Raw genomic sequence first — 20,976 nt, 5'->3', positions numbered from 1 at the left:
AAAGAATTTTGATAAATGGCCCTTATGATCCCTGCCCCTGGAGTCAACTCTTCTCTTTCTGTTTGCTATGTTTGACTTGACTTTGAAGAAATTCGGTGATTTTCTGCCATGAAAACACATGCCTTCTACCTTCAAACGAGTGTGTCTTCCACAATGTTCCCCTTGGGAGATTTACTTATATCAGCAATCCTGCCAATAATTGACTATAGAAGAATCTAGAAGCTCAAAATAATCCTTAAGGCTGAGCTTATTTCTTTAAAGAGAAAAAAAAAACCCTTCCAGCCTTGAAAAGAAACATTATTTTAATGTATTCATCAATAAAAACAGCTGTGCTCAAATTTAGAGGCGATGGCTCAGGGAAGGATTGGATGCAGGTCTGGATGCCCCTTCTGTTTGTTTGCTATGAGAAAACGTGGCTTTCAAGGACTCTGTAACTTGTACACAGAAGGGGGTTGTGCTAAAGTTAACCATCCCAGTTCCAAAAAATGAGTGTTGTCTAAAGAATCATGGTTCAGTAACTGCAGTCTCTAAAATTATTTCTACATTAAATGTATTTTCAAACATGAAATTTTATTTGATCTATTTCACATAACTTTTCTCTACTCTGAAACTTTCACATTATCTATTTATTCTCTTTACAAGAGAAACATAAGGCATCTTATTAAAAACATATAGTATGAGAAATCTCTTGTCTAGAGGCACTGGGACAAGCTATTATTACATATCTTTAAAATGAGTTTTTATTCATTTGTGAGTAGAATGTCTATATTTGAAAATGACCTCATGGGCCTTTTGTTTCTCTGGCTTTTCACCAGGACACAAACTAGAACACATTAGTTGTTTGAAAAGTGCACTGGATTCAGGAATGAAGTACATGGTCTTTGCACTGCCTGTTGGCAGGCTTCCCTTGCAGAGAGTAATAGCTGATCTGTTTACAGGATTCTCATCTGCCTTTGGATGATGTCTTAGGAGAACTCCGCCTTTACAGAGGAGCTCAAATAAAGCTATCGCCTGGAGACAGGTGTTTTCAACACAGCTACTCATGAGGCTTTCTGCCTTTCCACTCATCAGTACATTTAGGACGTTTGGGGCGGGGGTGTGTGTTGTATCATCGTTGTATCATCATTTTACAGGTGACAGGAGAAAGGCCACCTTGTCAAATAATCCATTTCCTCACAAAGTTCATTAGTGGAGTCAGAATGTGTTGCGCTGTGCCTGTTGATTACATAAGAGGTTGACAGGAGGCTGTCAACTTAAGGGTTTAACTTCTGGGTTAAAGCAACCTTAAGTCTACTATGAAAGAGTAAGGAGAAGCCTCCTGTCTGGACTCTGTACAACCTGGGAGAGTAGGGCCAACAAAATATGGATAAACCATGCACCTGATCTGATATGTTACCCAAGTCCCACTCTCTTCAGAAGATGAGCAAGTTCATACCTTGTAGTCCATCTGCTCAGAGCAGTTAAACACATAGACCATGATGCCCAGTGCTCGGCCCAGGTCCTTGGTGGTCTCCGTCTTGCCTGTGCCTGCAGGTCCCGCTGGAGCTCCACTCATAGTCAAGTGTAGAGACTGAGTGAGAGTGATGTAGCACCTATAAAACATAGGAGGGATAGTTCTATTACCTGTGCCATTGATGGCCCTGCTGGGTGTCAGAGAGATGGAAACTCAAGGAGAGATGGGCCTGACTTACTATCTACAAAGGAAAGAAAACCCAGAACATCTCCCAGGTTTATTCCCCACAGAGACTGAATTTCCCAGAGAACAACCCTATCATGACTGTCTCCTGTATGCATAATGTTTTTGTGCACTGTGTAAAGATTATCTTTGTGTTATTCAAAATGCTGATTTCTCTGCCCTCATATCTTGTTCTTATCCAGATATGGCATTTTAATACTTATTCCAAATATCTCCTGTTTCAATTTTGTGTAAACAATGTGTACCATTTTACTCTCTGCCTTTTCAATAAAAGCTGTTCAGCCAATGCCTGGGCAAAAGAGAGAATTGGGCAGGACTTCTGCCATCCAGGGGAGAGGGAAAGAGAAGAGAGTAAGGGGGATTCAGATATTAGGAGGTAAATAAAATTCAACTGAAGCCCAGAGAGCCAGACCAATTCTAAAATGTAAGTATCTTGGGGATTTTGGCTGGGGAGTAGTCAGATTATCTTAGAGGATTAAAATAGAATAATGACTGCCCAGGTATTGTGCAGTAAAGCTTTATTAAATAAACCAGTCTCAGTCTTATTCATTTGAGACCTAGGAGGGAATAGAGAAAAACTACATATCTTTTAAAATTATCATTACAACCTCCCTGTAGGGCACTGTGGCTCCTTGCTGGCCCACCTTAACCTTGACCATAGCTTCTGCTCTAGCTACATTTCTCAGTGCTTTGATGCTCTCTCTCAAAGCATATCAACAACAAGCTATGTATTGCTTGCTTTCCAGGTGCTTTGAGATTGTGTTGGCCTTCTCCTTTCTACCCAAGCAACTCATTTGAGCCTACCTAGGTGATATATCATTGTCTAGGCAATGGCTTGTAACTCCTGAGTAGGAACTGACATTAGTTCATACACTAAATATTCCCAGCCCCAGCAGGACTGGGATGAGTGAGAAGAAGCTGCTCAGCTGAGCCCCTGTTCCATTTTGTCTACCCTAATGCCCACCATGTATATCACAGAGATTTCTCATACCTGCATTTGTAAGAGTTAGGATGCACAACTTTCTTGTTCATTGTTTTGCCTTCAGAACCCAGCACAGCTCTAGGCACATATAAGCCCTCAGTTACTCTTTAGGAGACACATGAATGACTCCACAAGTAAACCAATAATCATTCAATTTAGTATTCTTGTTACTGTCTTCACTAATGACAATAGGATAAATTCAGCTTTAAGATTAATACTGGTGGAGCTGAGGAAATGGCTCAGTGTGTAAAGTGCTTATGCTGCTCAAGCATGAGGGCCTAAGTACAGATCCTCAGGTCTCATGTGAAATCTGAATGTTAGTGATACATGCCTGTAGTCCAAGCACTGTGTAGTATGTGCATGCACATGTGTGTGCTGGGTATAGAGGTGGAAACATAGGATCCTTCATACTCACTGGACAGCCAGTGTGGCTGAAATGGTGTGCTGCAGGTTCATTCAGTGAGAGAGACCTTGTCACAAAAGTAAGGGGACAATGTTTACCCAATGACATGTGGACCCATACAAACATACACCACACACACACACACACACACACACACACACACACACACACAAATATACACCCCAACATACTACAGATACACACATTCCCACTTCATACACTATACCTGTGTGTATACACAATACTACATGCACATACCATACCCTCCCTACACACACACCAACACACAATTATTTAAGGTATTCAAAGTACCCATAGTTTTCATAGTTTCACTTAGCTGTGCTCATTGGATTTAAAGCTCACAAAAGATGTATTGCCCAGGATGTCTATAATACAGAATATGACCATAACAAATGATGACAAGGATTCAAGAGAAAGAGGAGTTTCATATGTTGCTAGTAAGAATGTTATATGGCGCGTTCACTTTGAAAGACAGGCTAAAAGTTCCCTTCCTTGGAGTTTCCCTGAGAAAAATAAGTTCATTCACTCACTTACAGAATTCAACCTTGGTCACAATATTCAGATCAATAAAACTAAGTGAAACTCAAATGTCCATCCACAATAAATAAACAAACAAACAAAATGCAGTATCTATTCAACAGAACACTCCTGGGCAATAGGAAGGAAATGGAGGTGTGAACATAGCACAAAACAGGGGAATCATCATTGCCATGCTTCACACGTGGAAGAAGACAGATAAAAAGATTGTATGAAACATCTAGAAATGAATGATAGAGATTGCCATCAGATCAGTGGCTGGGGTGGGAGTGGGGATTTACCACAATACCATAAAAGATACGTTCAAGTGAATTGTACCCTTTAAGACACTAAAAATATACATCAATAAATCAGTTAAATTGCACCAATGGTCTAATTCTTTCATACCTGGCAAATCAACACAAACTCTACTCATGACTCAGTCTGATGAAAGCACTGTCCAGTATTATCTGCCTGTTTTGGTATCTGATACTTCAGAGTGACTAGTGACTGAGTCAGTACCTTTCCTGCCAGATGGTGATAGGCCTTTATGGGTTGGATGGAGGTCAGAACCAACATGGTATTGAAGGGACTCACATTTAAATTTCTGTATTCTCCACAACTCAGTTTCCCATTTCTGTTTTGGCTTTGGAGTGAAACCTAGAAGGGCAGTTTCCCTGGAGAGAAGTGGGTTGGAATCATTTCATGTCTAGTTTGCTTGTGAAATGCAGGATACTGACTTAGTTGATCACAGGAATTTGGGCTACATTTAGCCTTAACCCCTGGCCATGTAGGCTCATTGGCCTACCTTATTTTCTCTGGAGAAATTGGAACATTGAATATGAAACAGGCCATGGGGCAAGCGGATAGACATTGAGCATCAGATAGACCATGAGGTAAGATGAAGTGAGTGAGGGTTGAGGTATAAAGCTGGATGGTCCTCTTATCATGTTTCTTGGGCCCTATTGCCATCTGGCTACTCTAGACACCCCTTCACAGAGCCTTACATGTAGCTTCTTCACCTCTTAGTTTCTGCTTCCAGACTGGTCTCATACCTCTCCCAGTCACTGAAGCTCAAAATTCTATACCTAGGAGGAAAGGCATCTGCCTGAACTATCAGAAGCCTAACTCAGATACACACTACCACCTTTTCTCTCGTACCTCTCTTCCTATAGCTGAAGAACAAGGCTAGGCCTCTCTGCTCTAGAGTTGCAGTATCCACACAGAATTTGGAAGTCTATAAAGGCAACGTTTCACAAAGCAGAATTCCCATTGGAAAAAAGACTCCATTTAAGTGAAATATTTGGAACTAGGTGCCAGTCTTATTTTGAGGATGCACTGAGTTTCTGGGCACTTGGGAAATGTCAAAATGTTGTCATTTCCATTCATAGTAATAGAAGTCAGAACTAAAAGAGATTCCAAAGTCAATAAATCCAACCTCTCTACAGAAGGGTAGACTGGGGCTTAGTGGGTGGGGAACTGATGAGGGCTAATAACTAAAACACCATCAGTGGTGACTTTAGAATGGGTAACAAGAAGAGCCCAAAGCAAAGTAGAGGCCATCTGTTGTAGGAGACACTGTCAAGATGTCCAGACCACCTAGCCAGTCACATATAATCATCCTTGAGACAGATACCTGAAGGCCCTGTGTGGTCTCCTTAGTTCATCTTTTTAAACACATCAGCAGCTTCCATTTGCTCTTGCTTCTTTGTGCAGGTGGGAAATGATTCAGTATAAGTCGAGTAGGCACTTTCTACCATGCTCTTCCTCCACAATGCCCTGTACTGCCACAGGACCAAAGGTGATGAAGAATAAAACCCCTAAAGCCATAAACCCAATCAAATCTTTCTTCTTCCAATTTGATTTTCTTGAGGTTGTTGTCATGGTGACCGAAAGCTCACTAATCTACCATAGAATGACATACAACTATAGAAATGACCTCAGCGTAGTTACCATTTCCATCCATATGCAAAGAACAGGGGGTTTTACAGTGGTGAGAACTGAGGAATCAAAGTGGTCCAGCAGTCTCTACTTTGAGTGAGGCCTCAAGCAACATGCCTAGGACTCAGCTGTCCCAACATTCAATAATATTACTACTGATAATTTGAATTAAGAATCGATTTATCATGTAAAAGATAGACAAAACTTTTTCATTGGTTTCACTTGTTCTACATCAATTTCATGCATGTGCATAGTGCACTCAATTTCCTCTTGTTCCATTCTCTCTTTCTCCTTCTCCCTCCTCCCCTCTCTCTCTCTTAGACACACACACACACACACACACACACACACACACACACACACCTGTCTCTTTCCCTTTAGGCCCTCTTCTCACAGTCATATCTTTTTTTTTTTTAGTTTTGTGAACCACTGGTTTTAACCAGGACTACATTTTTAAACAATTTTAGTAATTAAAAATGATGCTTTATGTCCCTGAGTATATGAGTAGAACAAAATGGATTGGAAAAAAAAAGACACAAAGTTGGGAGTGGGTTAGGGAGGTGATGTGTGGGTCTGGGAGGAGATAAAGGGAGGAATCGGGGTGAATATGATCAAAATGTATTGTATGAAATTATTTATAAAATATTAAAAATGATGTGTCAGATATGAAGAAATCAGTCTTCAGAAAAACAAATGCAAAGCTGCCCTCCAACATTTGTACACACTGTGAACTGGGGGGTGTAGTTAGAGGGAGGTCCATGTAAAAGGGTCAGAGACTTTAACATGTCCCAATTTCAACATAAGAGGCAGCATTAAGAGAAGAAAAATGGCATCCACTTCAATCTAGAACAAATTTTCTTTTTCCATTATAATGTTTACATTTTAATGCCTCATATTTACCATAAATACGATTCTTCATCTGCTTAGGTTATAAGGTCCTTTCCATCTAGGGTGCACTTTCTCTTTGCTTATACAATCTAGGAAGTGTCTCTCTCAAAATAGGATGGGAAGAAATGGAACACACATTCCCAAATATCCCTGAGGCAGTCTCTGTAGCATAATGAGCAGTATGCCTGTAACTAGACTGGAGTGACAATGACAGAGTCCTATGATTTCTGTGTCTCATGTATGGAAAGAAATGCTAGAAATGACATAGAAAACCTAAAATACTTGCAAGCAAAGTGCTTGGAATTTCTAAATCTGGGTATTAAATGGAAAAAATAAAAGATAAATGTATAAACATTTCCATACTCATAAAAAAGAGATTAAGATAATTTAAGTCAAGCAAAAAACCAAAAAACAAAACACACACACACACTCACACACACACACACACACACACACACACACATACACACACACATAACCAATAATACCCAAGCATTAAGTGTTGATAAAATGATACATTAGACTGCATCAATATTCAAGACATTTTAACTTCAAAAGATGCTATGAAGAAAATGAAAAAATATACCACAGACTAGGATACCATGTCTGGAATCATATAGGTAATACAGCAGAGCATGCAAAGACTCTTCACAGCTCCATAAGAACACAAATGATGTTATTATACTGAAGAAGAAACTTGAACAGTACAATGCACATGATAAAAGCTGCTTGACATTTTTATGTCATTGGAAAATGCAAACTACCTTCTGGGTTCGAGAGCCCTCCACACTGACCGCCATGGCTGCAACAAGTCAGTCAACAGTGACGACCACCATCAAGAATTCAGAGAAATGGGGATGCTCACTCAGTGTTGGTGAGAGTCTAAAATAGTACACCCATTCTGGAAAACAATTAGGAAGTTTCTCGATGTCAAGCATGAAAGAACATAAGACCTAATAGGTCCCCATCCAAGCAAAACCCACATTCACAAGCTGGACTTGCATGAAAATGTTCATACTAGTGTTGTGATAATGTCCACAACTAGATACAGCCTAAGTGTCTGCCACTGCCAAATGCACAGACAAACTATTATGTATCCATGGGATTCAAGCCCTGAGGCCTTTTTTGTTTTGTTTTGTTTAGGGCTAAGAGATAACCATGCTCCTGCCAGATGTACACAGTTTCCAGGTTTGTGTAAAAATTCTTCTTTTTCCTCTTTTGTTTAAAAGTTGGTTTAGTTTGGGCTGCTATCACTTGTAACTAAAAATATTTTGATGAAAAAATATTTTGACTCACTGTCCTCAAGAGTCAAAACATTTACCGAAGAACTCAAGGAGGTCAAGTAAAAAGTGAAATAAAACAATCCAGCAAAAGATATAAGTAAATGCTATCTTTCTCTTTGGAAGGGGCTTTCTAAACCTAAGAGTAATTTATAAAGAACCAGAGTGGTGACAGTATAACCCTCAGTGGAAGAAAATCCAATCACCAATAAACACACTACTCTGAAGCCTGGGAGTAATTAAGGCCTGAACCCAAAGGAGATATAGTATGACCAGCAAAATGAATTGGGATATTAGAGCAATATATAAAGCTGTTTAATGTACCCTGCACTGAATACTTTCAGAAGCCAGGGAGAGAAGGGACATTAATTTTCAACAAACAAAACCAACAGAGTACTAGAAAAATAGCTCAGTGGCAAGAGTAACCTGATGCTCTTCCAGGACACAGGAATTAAATTAGCAGCATCCATGTCATGTCACGTGACTTACAGCCACTTGTAACTCCAGGGGACCTGACACCCTCTTCAGGACTCCATGGACACTCACCCATATATGTTTGTGTGCATGCACATGCACAGATGATGAAGTGCAAGTTTGTACTATTTGATTATTTTCATTGTTATTATCTCAGAGGAAATGGTAAGAACTTTGGAGAAACATTCAGAGGAGTTGAGTTCATGAGGCTTTATTGTTATAACTGAAATGACCCCACCACACAGTTATATTACATAAACTATGGGACACTTGGACACAGACTATAATTGCACTCCTGAGGTATTTTAGAGTACTCCAAGATTATATATCCAATTATTGCATGGATCTCACATGGGGAGATGTGAATCGACGTCTACCCACTCAATGAGGCTCCAATGACAGACCACACACAGTGTTACTAACATTCCATTTGACAGATCAATGTACTTTTTGGTCTACTTAGAGAGTGGGTGAGGCATTACTTACAGGAGACAAGGAGCCTAACCACTTGAGAGTCTTACCTCAGCACAGATAACAACTTCCAGGAGCTGCATGGATGGAATCTCTCCCCTTAAATTAACTTTCCACAATCTATATGCTTCGTCACCTTAGAGGACATGTGCAGTTGGGGGAGAAGAACAGATATTTGGATCAGAGGTGGAGGGAGGAGGCAATGCCAGCAGACCAAAGCCCGAGGGTGTCTTGAAAGTAGTCAAGCTGTTCTGAGGATGATGGTAGCAGCTGCCATATTCAGAGAAGAGCTTTTTACAACATTGTTTTAACTAAAATGAGAAATCCTCCATGTCTCATAACAGCTCACAACATGATCTCAATTTCTGTCTTCAGAACCCACACACAGAAGGAAGTGGGTAAACAGTGATGGGTCACCTCTGGGTGATTTGGCTTTTCTTCTTTAACTACTGTTTCTCTAACAGACACATTGAAGAGAAACTTCCAGATACTTGCTGGCTTTGTCCTGTCCAGCAAACCACTTTTAAAGACTCTTATATCAGTTATATCTCAACTATGTGCAGTTTTTCCAGAGAAATTAAGAGGTGCTCAAAATTGATAAGCAGTTGATTAAAACTACGTGCTATAGTACAGGGCAGAAAGGGGGGCATTTGTATATGAAAGGGAGGAAGAAAATGGGAGGGGAACAGAAAGAGCTCACCCAAGGCTAAGGGACAACCTAGAAGAATTGCTTTTGTTCAGCATGAGAAAACATTTCTTCAATTTAGTGCTGTACCTAAGTCTCATGACAGCAACTGAGCCTACTTACATATTCAAGTCCCATCCAGGCAGTAGGAAACTCCAAAGACACAGGCAGAGTCAGTCAGATGTACTGTACACGGGTGTGCTTTTAATGAATGTGCAAAGGTTGTATGGATCAATTGTTCGTTTGATTAATTCTGCTGGAAGGAGCGAATTAAATGTCCTGATGATACCCACAAGTAAAGGCTGAATGGTTTCTAAAATGTGAGACTTCCTGTATGGAGAACAATTTTATTTCTCCTCCTCCCCCTCCTTTTCTTTTTTTTTTAAACTCGGTAAAATATTTCTTGAGATAATAATGGAAGCCAGTGAGAAAGGGGAACTCATGTAAATATTCAACTCCATAGACTGTCAGAAAGTCATCTAATGTGCAAAATGGGGTCAAGGTTTATATCATATTCACCAATATTTGCAGCAAATCCTCCTTTCAAGTTGTTATTTGCAATATTCCCTAGGAGAAGGGATAAATCCCTGTTTTAGAAACAATTCACTGCCAAACTACTTTCCCCACTCTCCCAGTGGTGTTTGGCATGAGGGTACTAGCGTCATCTAAATCCCAAAGTACTAATTAGCTTCCTCAGCTTTCAGGCAAGTGCCAAAAGCCAGAGATGGGAGTCTCATACTGCCTATGGCTCAAAATGATGTGTCTGATGGGTCAACAGAAAGAAAGGAAAGTAAAACTCTGAGTGTTATGGGAAAGCAGCACCCATACCCTGGGCCTCTGAATCTATTTCCCTGTATGGGCTTGGGGAGTGCTTGTTATGGCTGAGCACAGTGATAAGTTCTGAGAGCAGAGCAGGGCAAACCAAAGTCAAGGCTATCACAGGACATGCCATCTAGAGTGGGAGACAGACATTAATCAAACTGCTCAAACATGTAATGGCTTCATTATACTGTTTCAAGTGATATAATTTCCCTAACTATTAGCTCATATTCCATGGCAAGCCAGAAAACTCACAGTAAAAAGAAATGTGCTGGCAGATTTCTTTCTAATGATGGATGTCTTACTGAGAATCACAATCGTAAAAGAAGTTTGGGAAAATCCAGTCTTATTGTACCTTGAATTGGGGAAAACAGTGGAGGTAACGGAGTCCAAGTAAAACCCCAAGTCAACTTCTCCTTGATGTTGCCTGTTCTTATGATTGTGAACTTCGACTTTTAGCCATCATTCATTCATTCATTCATTCATTCATTCATTCATTCATTCAATGCTACTGAGTCCTGGTGATTTTACACCCAGGGCAGATGCAAGTCCCTGTTCTTAGAAAGCAAGCAAGCAAGCAAACAAATAGATTATTTCAGAAGGCAGAGGAAGTTAGGGAAAGACTGCAAGAGGTTTGATCAAGACTGCTTGATATATGTGCACATAAGATGGAAGAGGCTGCTTCTTAGAAATGATGGCCAGGGAAGGATTCAGGACCATGGTGAAATAAGCAGCTTGGAGGAAGAAACTCCAGGCATGAAATTCCAAGTTGGAATGAACTTCTGGTGATGAGTAAGTAGAAAGGTGGTTTTGAAGACAGTACAGGGATAGAGGAGTAGGGGGATCGGCAGTGATTACTATCTCCTGCAAGGATTTCAGACTTTAGTTGAAGTATAGTGGGGAGCTACTGAAATCAGGGATGTGGCCTCATGAGGATCACACAGAAAAGGAGTCATGGGAATAAAAAGAGAATGACTTGAGTAGGAGTCTGGGTGTGAGAGACTTCAAAATAGGCATGAGAATGAATGATGGATGTGGAAACCTGAAGGCAAACAAACTAAGACCTCTTCATTCATAGAGGATGCTGGGTATCTATACTTTCCCAGTTCCATAAATAGTGGTTAGTGGTTAGTCACTTGGAAATGTTTATCAAATATTTGGAAATGTGTGAGGATTTGACTGTATGACAGATGATATAATTTAAAATGGTAGCTGGGGGAGTAGTGGGATGGCTCAGTTGGTAAAGTACTGTAGTGGTTTGAGTATGCTTTGCCATGCTGGCAAGTTCCCAGGCCAGTGAGAAACCCTGTCCAAAAATAAACCAAAAAACAAAACAAAACAAAACAAAACAAAACTCCCAAAATCCAAAACAACAGAAAAAGGTAGAAAATGCCTGAAGAATATAATATTTAAGGATGTCTTCTGTGCATGCCTGCAAACACACACACACACACACACACACACACACACACACACACACACACACAGGAGAGAAAATTAAGGAAAAACAGAAGATGGCACAGCTCATTTTAGGGCAGGAGTCTATGACAATCCCTTGTTACCCTTGTTACTCAGATGAGCAACTCTTTCTGGAGAAGAGATGTTGTGGTCAATGGTTGTACAAGGAAAAGGCACAGAGAACAACAATCTCAGGAGAACTAAAATACTGTATATCATCACATTTCCTCATGACCTCTTCTCTTCTTCCCCACTCTCACTGCTGGATGAAATTTTGTAAGGCATAATTTTCATCATTACTTATTGGATAAAGAACACATCTTTTACATTCCTACTCTGACTGTGGTGCCTGGCTGCCTTTCCCAAAATCAGGAGTCTGCATCCTTCCCCAAGGTCTCTCATTTCCACGACTTTGATTGCAACATTCCAGTAATGATTACCTATAGTTCTTTCACTTGGGGGCGGGGAGAGTCTACTTTGACAACTGACAAATGTGCTGTATGGTGGTGGTACAGGCCCGAGGAAGGATTATCACACATCCAGGGCCAACCTGAACTATGTAGTGCATTCCAGGAAGACAGTGTCTTAAAAAATCCAGAAAAACAATACAGATGCTGGAGTGTCTTTTACCAGCAAGAGTGGTATGGACACAGATTTTGCTTGATGGCCACCCTGAGAGTCTCCCCTGGGTCCAGCATACCCTGAAGGTCCAGACTAGGCACTTGATTTTTATTATTGCTCAAACCCTCTCGGCATGGCATTGTTTTCTTCCTGCTTTGATGGGATTCTCTATGCTTAGAGAGGACACTGTATCCCATCCCTGGAAATTCACAGCAAATGGCTTTGAGCCTTAGTTAAGTCTGAGGTCTAGTACATTTTTCCCTCCTTGTGCTAAATAAATTTTTATCTGTGTGTGCTTAACTTCTCCCGCTAGGATTTGTATTTACAGGTAGGGAACATTTTAGTCATCTGGAAATGCCAGTGAGCAGTTCAGTGTGCAGCATGAGTTTATTCATGGATGAGCTAGGGTGAAGGGTGGAGAATATGTTCTCTTGAAGCACTGAGAACACCTTAATGACTGCAAGTATGTTCCTTATAGTTTTTTATTCTGAGAGTGGGGGGTGACAAATAAATGTCCCAGGTGAGAATGCATATATATTTTCAAACCTGAGAATTGGGGGACGAACTCAAGGTCTCATGTTTGTAGGGTAAACACTTCATCACCTGAGCTACTTCCCAGCCTCATTACTTCTCATTAGAATTGCTTCCTCAGGGGTCACGGGGATCATGTGAGACAAGCATTACTACCTCCATTTCACAGTTGGGAAGACCAATTTCGAGGTCACTTTTGGTGTGGGTAAGCAGCTTGGATGTATTGGATCTGGTGTTGGAATTTTGGTGTGCCCCATGGCCTCAGTAATTCTTCAAGAAAGTCACAGCTCATAGATAGGCTCTGAGGCTTGTTCTGAGAAGACTACTTTGCATTCTTTTTAGTTTTGTTTTATGACTGCTGTGTGGAGGCAAGACTCTCCCCCCTTGAAGCTATGTGAACAGACAGGACAGCAAATTATGGTGACCTTGATTCTGGATGATCACTGGTTAGCCTGACCAGAAATAGAAAGACCAATTAGTAGCTGGCACCAGCACATACCTATCAGTCAAAGGTGTGATCACTAGGCGAGGTGTATTTCCCAGGTACTCATAGGAATATAGAAACTGGGCGTCGCAGATGTTAGCAAAGCAGTGCTTGGCCTCATCATCCCAACGATGACGTAGCTGTGACAGCCAGAGGAAAGCCTGGGCATTGTCAACCTAAAGGAGGAGTGGCAGATCAAGTGGGTGAATTACAGTGCTTTATATAGATAGGTAGCCCTCTGGTCACAGGAATGTAAGCGTCTGGGCAGCTTGGATGTTGTCTAATACTTGAAAGTGCAGAATGCTCTGGCTCATAGCATAAAAACCATAGGCAGTTCTGATTACTGATGCTTCCCAGCTTACATGGGGGCTACATCCTGATAATAAACTCATGATAGATTGAAATGTTTTAAGTGGGAAATGATTTTGACCTACTTATCCTATTAAACATCATAACCACCTTACACAGTGAAAGTATTTTCATTATTCTATAGTTGGATAAAACCCTTTTACATAATGTCCATTACATAATTGTGTTGAATAGCTCATGTTATTAATTATACACTATAATAAAAATATAGTTTCTAATAAGTGCATATTGCTTTTCTACCTCCATAAAGTCAGAACACCATAAGCTGAGCCATCATAAATCAAGTACTACCCCTATACTGTTGTGATGGAAGTTTTGAAAGATAGCAGGAACTACCACGCTCCTCACCCAGCTAATGTGCAATCCCAGGGGCTATATTGGAGCTGTCCAGATGGGGTTTCTACTTACTAGAGAAGCATACCTGGGGATACAGCACCTACCTTTTGAGCAATCATCTTGGCTACCACATCCCGAGCATGCACATCAATGGTGCATATGGTCATGATCTTCTGCCTGTCTCCCTTGGAGAGCTGCCCGATTAGCATGGTGATGAGGGTTTTGAGTTGAGCCACTTGCTTCTTATAATAGTCCTTCATGGCGCTCTCATAGCCTTCCTCCAGTCTGGCAAATGCTATGCCCACCTCTGTCGTCCACCAGATCTGAGTGCAGGTCAGAGCCACCTGTGGTACCAAGAGCTGCTTAGTAAAGCTGTTACTAGGGCTGTTTCCAAGCAACCCACTCACAACACAGCAAGAGTTCAGGATGTGACTGTGTGGGTGACAGGCCCCTTCCCTCCCTCTTTCCTGATCATTGACTAAGGTAACCATATGCTCCAAGTCCTCAGAGATGTGAACTAATTACAACACAAACGAGAAGAGCACATTCTGCTCTTGAAAGCTGGATCATGGTTGAGAACAGCCAAAGGCTTGCTCTGGCTGATGGCATGGTTTCTAGGAATAGCTACAGGCATAATCTCTCATTTCCCAAAGATGGTACCTCTGCCACACGTGGGAGTACGGCACACTGACTGAAGCATCTCAATGACGCTCAGCCTTTGATCTTTTTGTAACCCAAGTATTCTAATTCAGGGGTATACATTTGCTTGTTCTTAATATTTTCATCACATCTTTAATTTCTCAAAATATACAACTTGAGAATGAGTACTTTTGAAGGTCAGGTGAATACAAGGTACAATGTGGTCATTATGCTTGTATTTGTCAGAGATTAAAAATAAATATGGAAAAGGGGATTTGAATCCGCATTTCTTCTGTTGACTGTGAACTTGTACATGACAAATACATCCTTTTGAGTATTTATAGTGGAGGATTTAGATACATTGTTCATCAGTAGTTCCATTGGACTTTGGAGACATTGTTCTAGATACTATATATTTACTAGCAGGAGACATGATTTTTTTTAGCTCAAAATTCTAATACAGGACTTCTGCTATTAGGAACCCTCATGAGAGTTATTCCTTTCACAAAACAGGAATAGTTGTTGTAAGCAGTCCCATCCATTAGGTTACTTGTGTTTTCTTATGAAATTGCATCCTGTGATGGTGCTCTATCAGATGGCCTGATAGGATGCTTTTCTCTCTATAGTCCTATTTCTCCACTCTCTCTGTACACTCTCCATCCTTTTTGCTCTCTTCAGACCCTTCTACCCACTTCCATGTGACCTATATTATTGCCCTCTGCTGAAATAGCCTCATTAATCCATCCAGGGACAGGCAGACTTTGTCCTTGCCTTGTTTGATCTTATAGAAGTAACAGGCAATTTGTTCTTCTGCTACCATCAGCTTGCTTTTAATTTCATGATGACCATGGCCCAGACTTTCCTTTTAAGAAGATTCTTTGCTCCTTTTCTTTTTTAGCCCCTCCTAGCTGCTCAGGCACTTGGTGATGCTCAGAGATTGGTGCTATACCCTCTTCTCATTCCACCAAATGCCCACTATCACTCTAATTCTATGGTTTCAATTATTTGTACTTGTGGGAAACACTCAGCTAAATCAACATCAGTATTACTCTATTACTAGGATGCAGGAAGGGTGGTATACTGCAGCCAGAGCCATTGAAAACTTCCCTTTATTTTTTAAATTTCTGAGAAACATGGGCAGAATTCAGTTAAAATTTGGGATCAAGACATTCTTCATAACATAGTCCATAAGAACTGGCTTCCAGTTTCCCAGATGGACTCCATCAGCTGCATTCTGCTCTCTCTCCTCCAGGTTCAGTCATATCCAGCTCTTCTTATTCCTCTCTGTGGGAAGATAGTCTCAGACCTCACTAGACAGTTATAGATTCCCAGCGAGTCCTGAGCCCATCCTGTGATCCCACTAGCCATATTTACAAGTGCCTGGGTTCTGCAGTAGCACCAGGAGGGCAGGTTGCCTCGTCGTGTCTCCTGTTGGGCTTCCCCTCATAGTCAGCAAAATCTGTCACATACAGTGTAAGGGGATTCAGACTTTAATTGCTCATGTCTTTTTCAGAGAAGCAATGATACAGATACATAACCCAAATTTTCCAAAGCAATGACTGAATTCAGTCATGGTTGTCAATGCCTATGCTCTGTCCTCTGGGCCTCACAATAGTCTAGGATTTAAGCCTTTCCTATTGTGAAGCACAGGGTGGTTAGCTCGAGGTCCTTCACCCTCAGAAGGGCTACAGAGGCTATTGGAAGAGAAAGACAAATGAGGACAGAAGCCCAGGAAGGTCCACCTGGGAAAATACCTGAGCTGGATAATCAAACAGCCACTGATCTCTGGGCTTTTCCTCATAGGCAGTGACCCCCTCTGTCATCTCATGTCTCACAGTGGCTTTCATGTGACGAAGCACACGGTTCAACCATATTTCAACCTGGAAGAAGAGTTCTGGGTTAGACTTCACAAGCCTGAGAAGGGTTGATTGATACTATCTGTTTTCTTTCAGCCAGCCTGAGGGAGTGAAGACAAGGGAGCTCCAGCATTGTATCCAAATGAGATTCCAGAAGGCAAGGGCAGACATCTTGCGGTTATAATCTCGGATGTAATGAGTGGGAACTAGGCTAATGTGCTAATGTGGAACACAGAAGAAAATGGTAACAGGTGAGGGGGTGGAAGAATGTTAATTAGAGATCTACAAAGAACCCCAAACCTAGCTAGAAGCAGCTTTAGTTGATTCTCATGGACTTGTTTATATAGCATAAAGATGTTATCTGGGTTTGCATTTCTCAGTTGAATGCTTTCTTAGTCTATCAGAAGTGCATATTCTGAATTAGAACTCAATGTTGCAGGCTACCTCCATCTAGCTGAGAACTTTGGATTCTTTTCTTTTTTCTTTTTCTTTTTTTTTGGCGGGGGGATCATTTTCTGATAGGAGGATTTCTCCCTGTAGAAACTTCTGAAAGACCCTCTCGTTCAGGCCTTATTCTTCATGGGAAGTGAGTCCCATTCCCCCAGGGACAATGCAGGGTAGGACTTTACTTCAGTGGTATTGAACAGGGTAGGGTGTAAGGAAGGAATTGTCCTATGATTCATGTGACTATAGATAGATGTGAGAAGCCTGGAGGTGCGGGGGGATTTTTTTAGAGAAAGGGTATATAGAAGGCTCTCTGAGGGAAAGAACTCTGGGAGGAAGTGACTCTGGCTTCTATTTGCAGAGAGGAGACATCTCAGAAAAGGACATTTCTTCCCGAGGAAGGCATCTGAGTTCCAAATCCCCCCATGGTTGCTTTAGGGATGCTGTCTAACATGTTCTACACTGTTAACTAACTAAAAATCCCCCTCATAGCTGACTGCAGTGACTGTATGCATTTTATTTCTCTTAGCACTGTCCTCTCCTGAGTGAAGGAACAGAAATGTTGACATATGTTTATTTTGGAGAGAGGAAGGCATCAGTGGCAGCTCCAGTGTGGACTGCAGTCAAGGAAAGCTGCTCTTCCAGGCCACAAGCTCTGTCTTGAAGGAAACTGATGCTCACTGAATTTGCTTGAATGGGAAGGAGTGGGCGAGGTATGAGGAGGAGAAAGGGCTGTCACTCACCTGCCCACTGCAGTCACAGGGCTCACTGAAGGCCACATATTCCTCCTCTTTGCTGTACATGCCAAGACTTATCTTGGTTGGGTTCTGACTGGCATCCAACTGGAACTGCATCTTAGCCATGTTGTCAAAGAGCTTGGAAAGGTGACGTTGAACCTGAGAAAGGATACCATGGCAAAGAGTTTGAGGATGCACAGGAAGCTGAACATGGTTGCCTAGGGCCTGCCAGGGGACAATTCTAGCATAACATAGAAGGGTGAATGCCAAGAGTATGGACAGAAGGCTACAGCAATTGTGCAGGTATGAAGATAGGGACCATGTGAACTGGACAGACATGACCAAAAGAATATAAAACTTGTGGAACCAGTCCTACCATTGTGACTCCATTGTGGGAGCCAGCGGCCTCTCCTGAGACTAGAGAAGAGCAAATAGGAGTGAATGTGAGTGAAAACACAGATGTTTTAGTTTTTTAACCTAAAGAGAAATAACTATCATTTGGTTTTGCTCTCATTTAAATAAAAGAAATACAGGCAATGTAAAGCACAAGATAAAAGATGGGCTGGTAAGAAACAAAGGGAACAAGCTCAAAATCAATTCACCGCAGTATTAACAGGACTCAAGGTTCAACTGACACAAAAACTAAATAAAGAAGTTCTTAAGAATGCCAGGGAAGTAGACCAAGAACTAAGTCTATACTCAAAGAGAAGAGGGTTTCTGTAACCAAAGGCAACAGACCTTAGTTTACTGATGTGTGGCAAACCTGAAAGGATGGGGGCAGATCGGTGTAATAGAAATGTTTTAAAACATAGTGGAAGGTAACTGTCAAGACAACAGAAGCCGTGGTTTCCAGGTTAGAGTAAATCTCATCAAGTGTCACATTAAAATAACAAAACAAACACATAAACAAAACATACTTTTACATATTAATACATACATTTTTATTTATATAGACCTTTGGATAAAAAAGAAATTACTGTCACTATGACTTCTAAGTCGAGTCATTCAGTTGCTCACACAGAAGAGGGGTCAGGAGATATCTTTACTGTGCTTCATTTACTAGAGAATGGGAGGAGTGGATTATTTACTAGAACTAAATGTAAATCTTTAAGAATGAGTACATCGGGTACTCAAGCTACAGAAAGGATGAGCATGGCCTGACCTTTTTTACACATGGAATTAGTACAACTATAAGCAGAGTGCTGAGATGACATACAGTTCAACTCCACTGTGCCTGGGACACTTGCTTCTCATTAACAAGTAGACTGAAGACCGGCTGGATCCGCTTTTTGGCTCCTTTGGAGAACCTCTCATGCATGGTTGGTGGCAATGCCAAGGGGACAGTTCCTGTGCAGTGAAGCATTGTGGTGCTAACAAGGCTGCTGTGTATTTACTTTCTGCCAGCACTCTCTAGGAATATCTCTAGGTCTAGGAGATAGGTCTCCAAAACACAAGGTTACCAATGCCACTTCATTTGAGATAGAAAAATAATAGTCATGTAATGTCATGACTATGATATACCAGCATAGAGTACCATGCGAATGTTGAAGTGGGGAGAGAGACAAAGAGAAATAGAGAGATAGAGAGAAACAGAGAGAATACTCAGATTAATATGGAATACTTTCTAATACATATAACTAAGTTTCTTTAAAAAAAAAGAACAAATTACAAAACTAATATCCTATGCATGAATTCTCAGTAGGCAGGGGCAGAAGCATCACAAGTTTAAGGTTGGCTTGGACCACAGAGTGATACCCTGCCCTTCCCCCACAAAGACAAAGTACAAACAGGAATATGCAGCATGCTACCTTTTGTGTGAGGAAGAAGGGATGATGGGGGACTTATCTGAGAGAATATGAGCATGACCCTCCCAGTTTTGCAAAGATGAACACAGGTAAGCTAAGTCAGGACTCAACGAAACTGGCCAGCAGTGGGGAGAATGGAGAGGAGATAGTGATGGTGGGAGACAACAGAGAAGGAGACGCTTCTCAGAGATGCATCTTTTGACATGGTTTGGCTCTTGGAATCGAATCAGTGTTCTGTATACTAAAAGCATAAAAAGAGTGTAGATGATATTTAAAAAACCCAAAATCAGAAAAAGAGGAGAAACAAACAAACTCTTTTGTATTTCAAATGAATGACAAAGACACCCAGAAAGAAGGGAAGGAATTTAGCCAAGAAACTTCTCAGTCCTTGGGCTACATATATTCAGCCTGAGGCAAAATTAAAGATCTATGAACTCATCTCAGCTGTGTGTAGAGACAGCACCCCATCATTTAGCAAGAGGTGCAGACTGCATGGCCAATGGCATTAGCTCTAAAAGCGTGGGTTCACTTGGGAAAACCTTCAAATGACAAAGCCTACAGCCCCTTCTGGACCCAGGAAATCAGAAGTTCTGGTGAGAGGCTGAGAGAGTGTGCTTCTACAGGGTTCTGCTACCTCCTCAAGTTGGAGGTCCACTGTCTATTGATGCAAACACCAAGGGAGCTTCATTTAATTATTCAAACACTCTAAAAACCATGTAATTCAGAAAACCCCACTTTTACAGGCAAAACCTTGTAAAGAAATAACAGGCTGTCTGGCCAACAAATGACTAGAATTAAAGGAGAGAGCCCCATTGTAGGATTCATCACAGCTTTTTTTTGACTAAACCACCCTATGGTCCAATCAATAAAATCACTCAATATATAACCCTCTTGGAAACTATAGGCATCAGTTTTAAATTTATAATTGATTATATATATAAAATTGTATATACAATTGTAATATATATACATACATATACATAATTGCATAGATTTATGGGGTCTGATATGACACTTCAACAGATCTATATAACAAATATGATCAGGTCAGGCAGGGTGGTTGGTATGATTGTTATATCAAATATTGGTTCTTTCTTATATTGGAATTATTGAAATTCAATTAGCTTTTCTTGAAATATGCAAACTGTTGTATACTATAGTGATCTTACTGTGCTATCAAATTTCAGAAGTTATCCAGTCACAGCACACCCTGTGCCTATCACTCACTAGCCATCCCTCCATCCCTCTGGTGACCACTGCCACTGTCTCTGCTTTAGTGAGATCAACTTCAGCCTCCGTATGTGGCATTTGTCTTCCTGTGACTGACTTATCTCATTTCACATCACATCCTCCAGCTCCATGCATGCCATCCTGCCAGTGACAGAAGATCATTCTTCTTTATATAGCTGTCACTGTTGACCACAACTGACTAGATGTCTTTTCAGAGCCAGGTCAAAGGCATTCCTGATGGAAGCTTAACTTCATGCTTCTTTACAATGCAACTTCTGTTTCAGCTGCTG

General features: G+C 41.1%; 1 protein-coding gene across 1 annotated transcript in view; it reads right to left on the bottom strand.

Moving 5' to 3' along the window:
• Positions 1 to 20,976, bottom strand: part of Dnah9 (dynein axonemal heavy chain 9) — a 315,810-nt gene that overhangs the window by 205,987 nt on the left and 88,847 nt on the right. Inside the window, exons 23-27 of the mRNA XM_028783166.1 lie at positions 17,658 to 17,810; positions 16,369 to 16,494; positions 14,080 to 14,319; positions 13,286 to 13,446; positions 1,436 to 1,592 (exon numbers count right to left, since the gene is read on the bottom strand). Coding sequence (XP_028638999.1) covers positions 1,436 to 1,592; positions 13,286 to 13,446; positions 14,080 to 14,319; positions 16,369 to 16,494; positions 17,658 to 17,810 — 837 coding nt within the window. The remainder of the gene's footprint in view (positions 1 to 1,435; positions 1,593 to 13,285; positions 13,447 to 14,079; positions 14,320 to 16,368; positions 16,495 to 17,657; positions 17,811 to 20,976) is intronic.

The sequence above is a fragment of the Grammomys surdaster genome, unplaced genomic scaffold (genome assembly GCF_004785775.1).
Source record: "Grammomys surdaster isolate TR1022 unplaced genomic scaffold, NIH_TR_1.0 1019, whole genome shotgun sequence".
Taxonomy (NCBI): domain Eukaryota; kingdom Metazoa; phylum Chordata; class Mammalia; order Rodentia; family Muridae; genus Grammomys; species Grammomys surdaster.
Note: the sequence above shows the minus strand (reverse complement) of the source record. Positions and strands in the feature narration are given on the sequence as shown.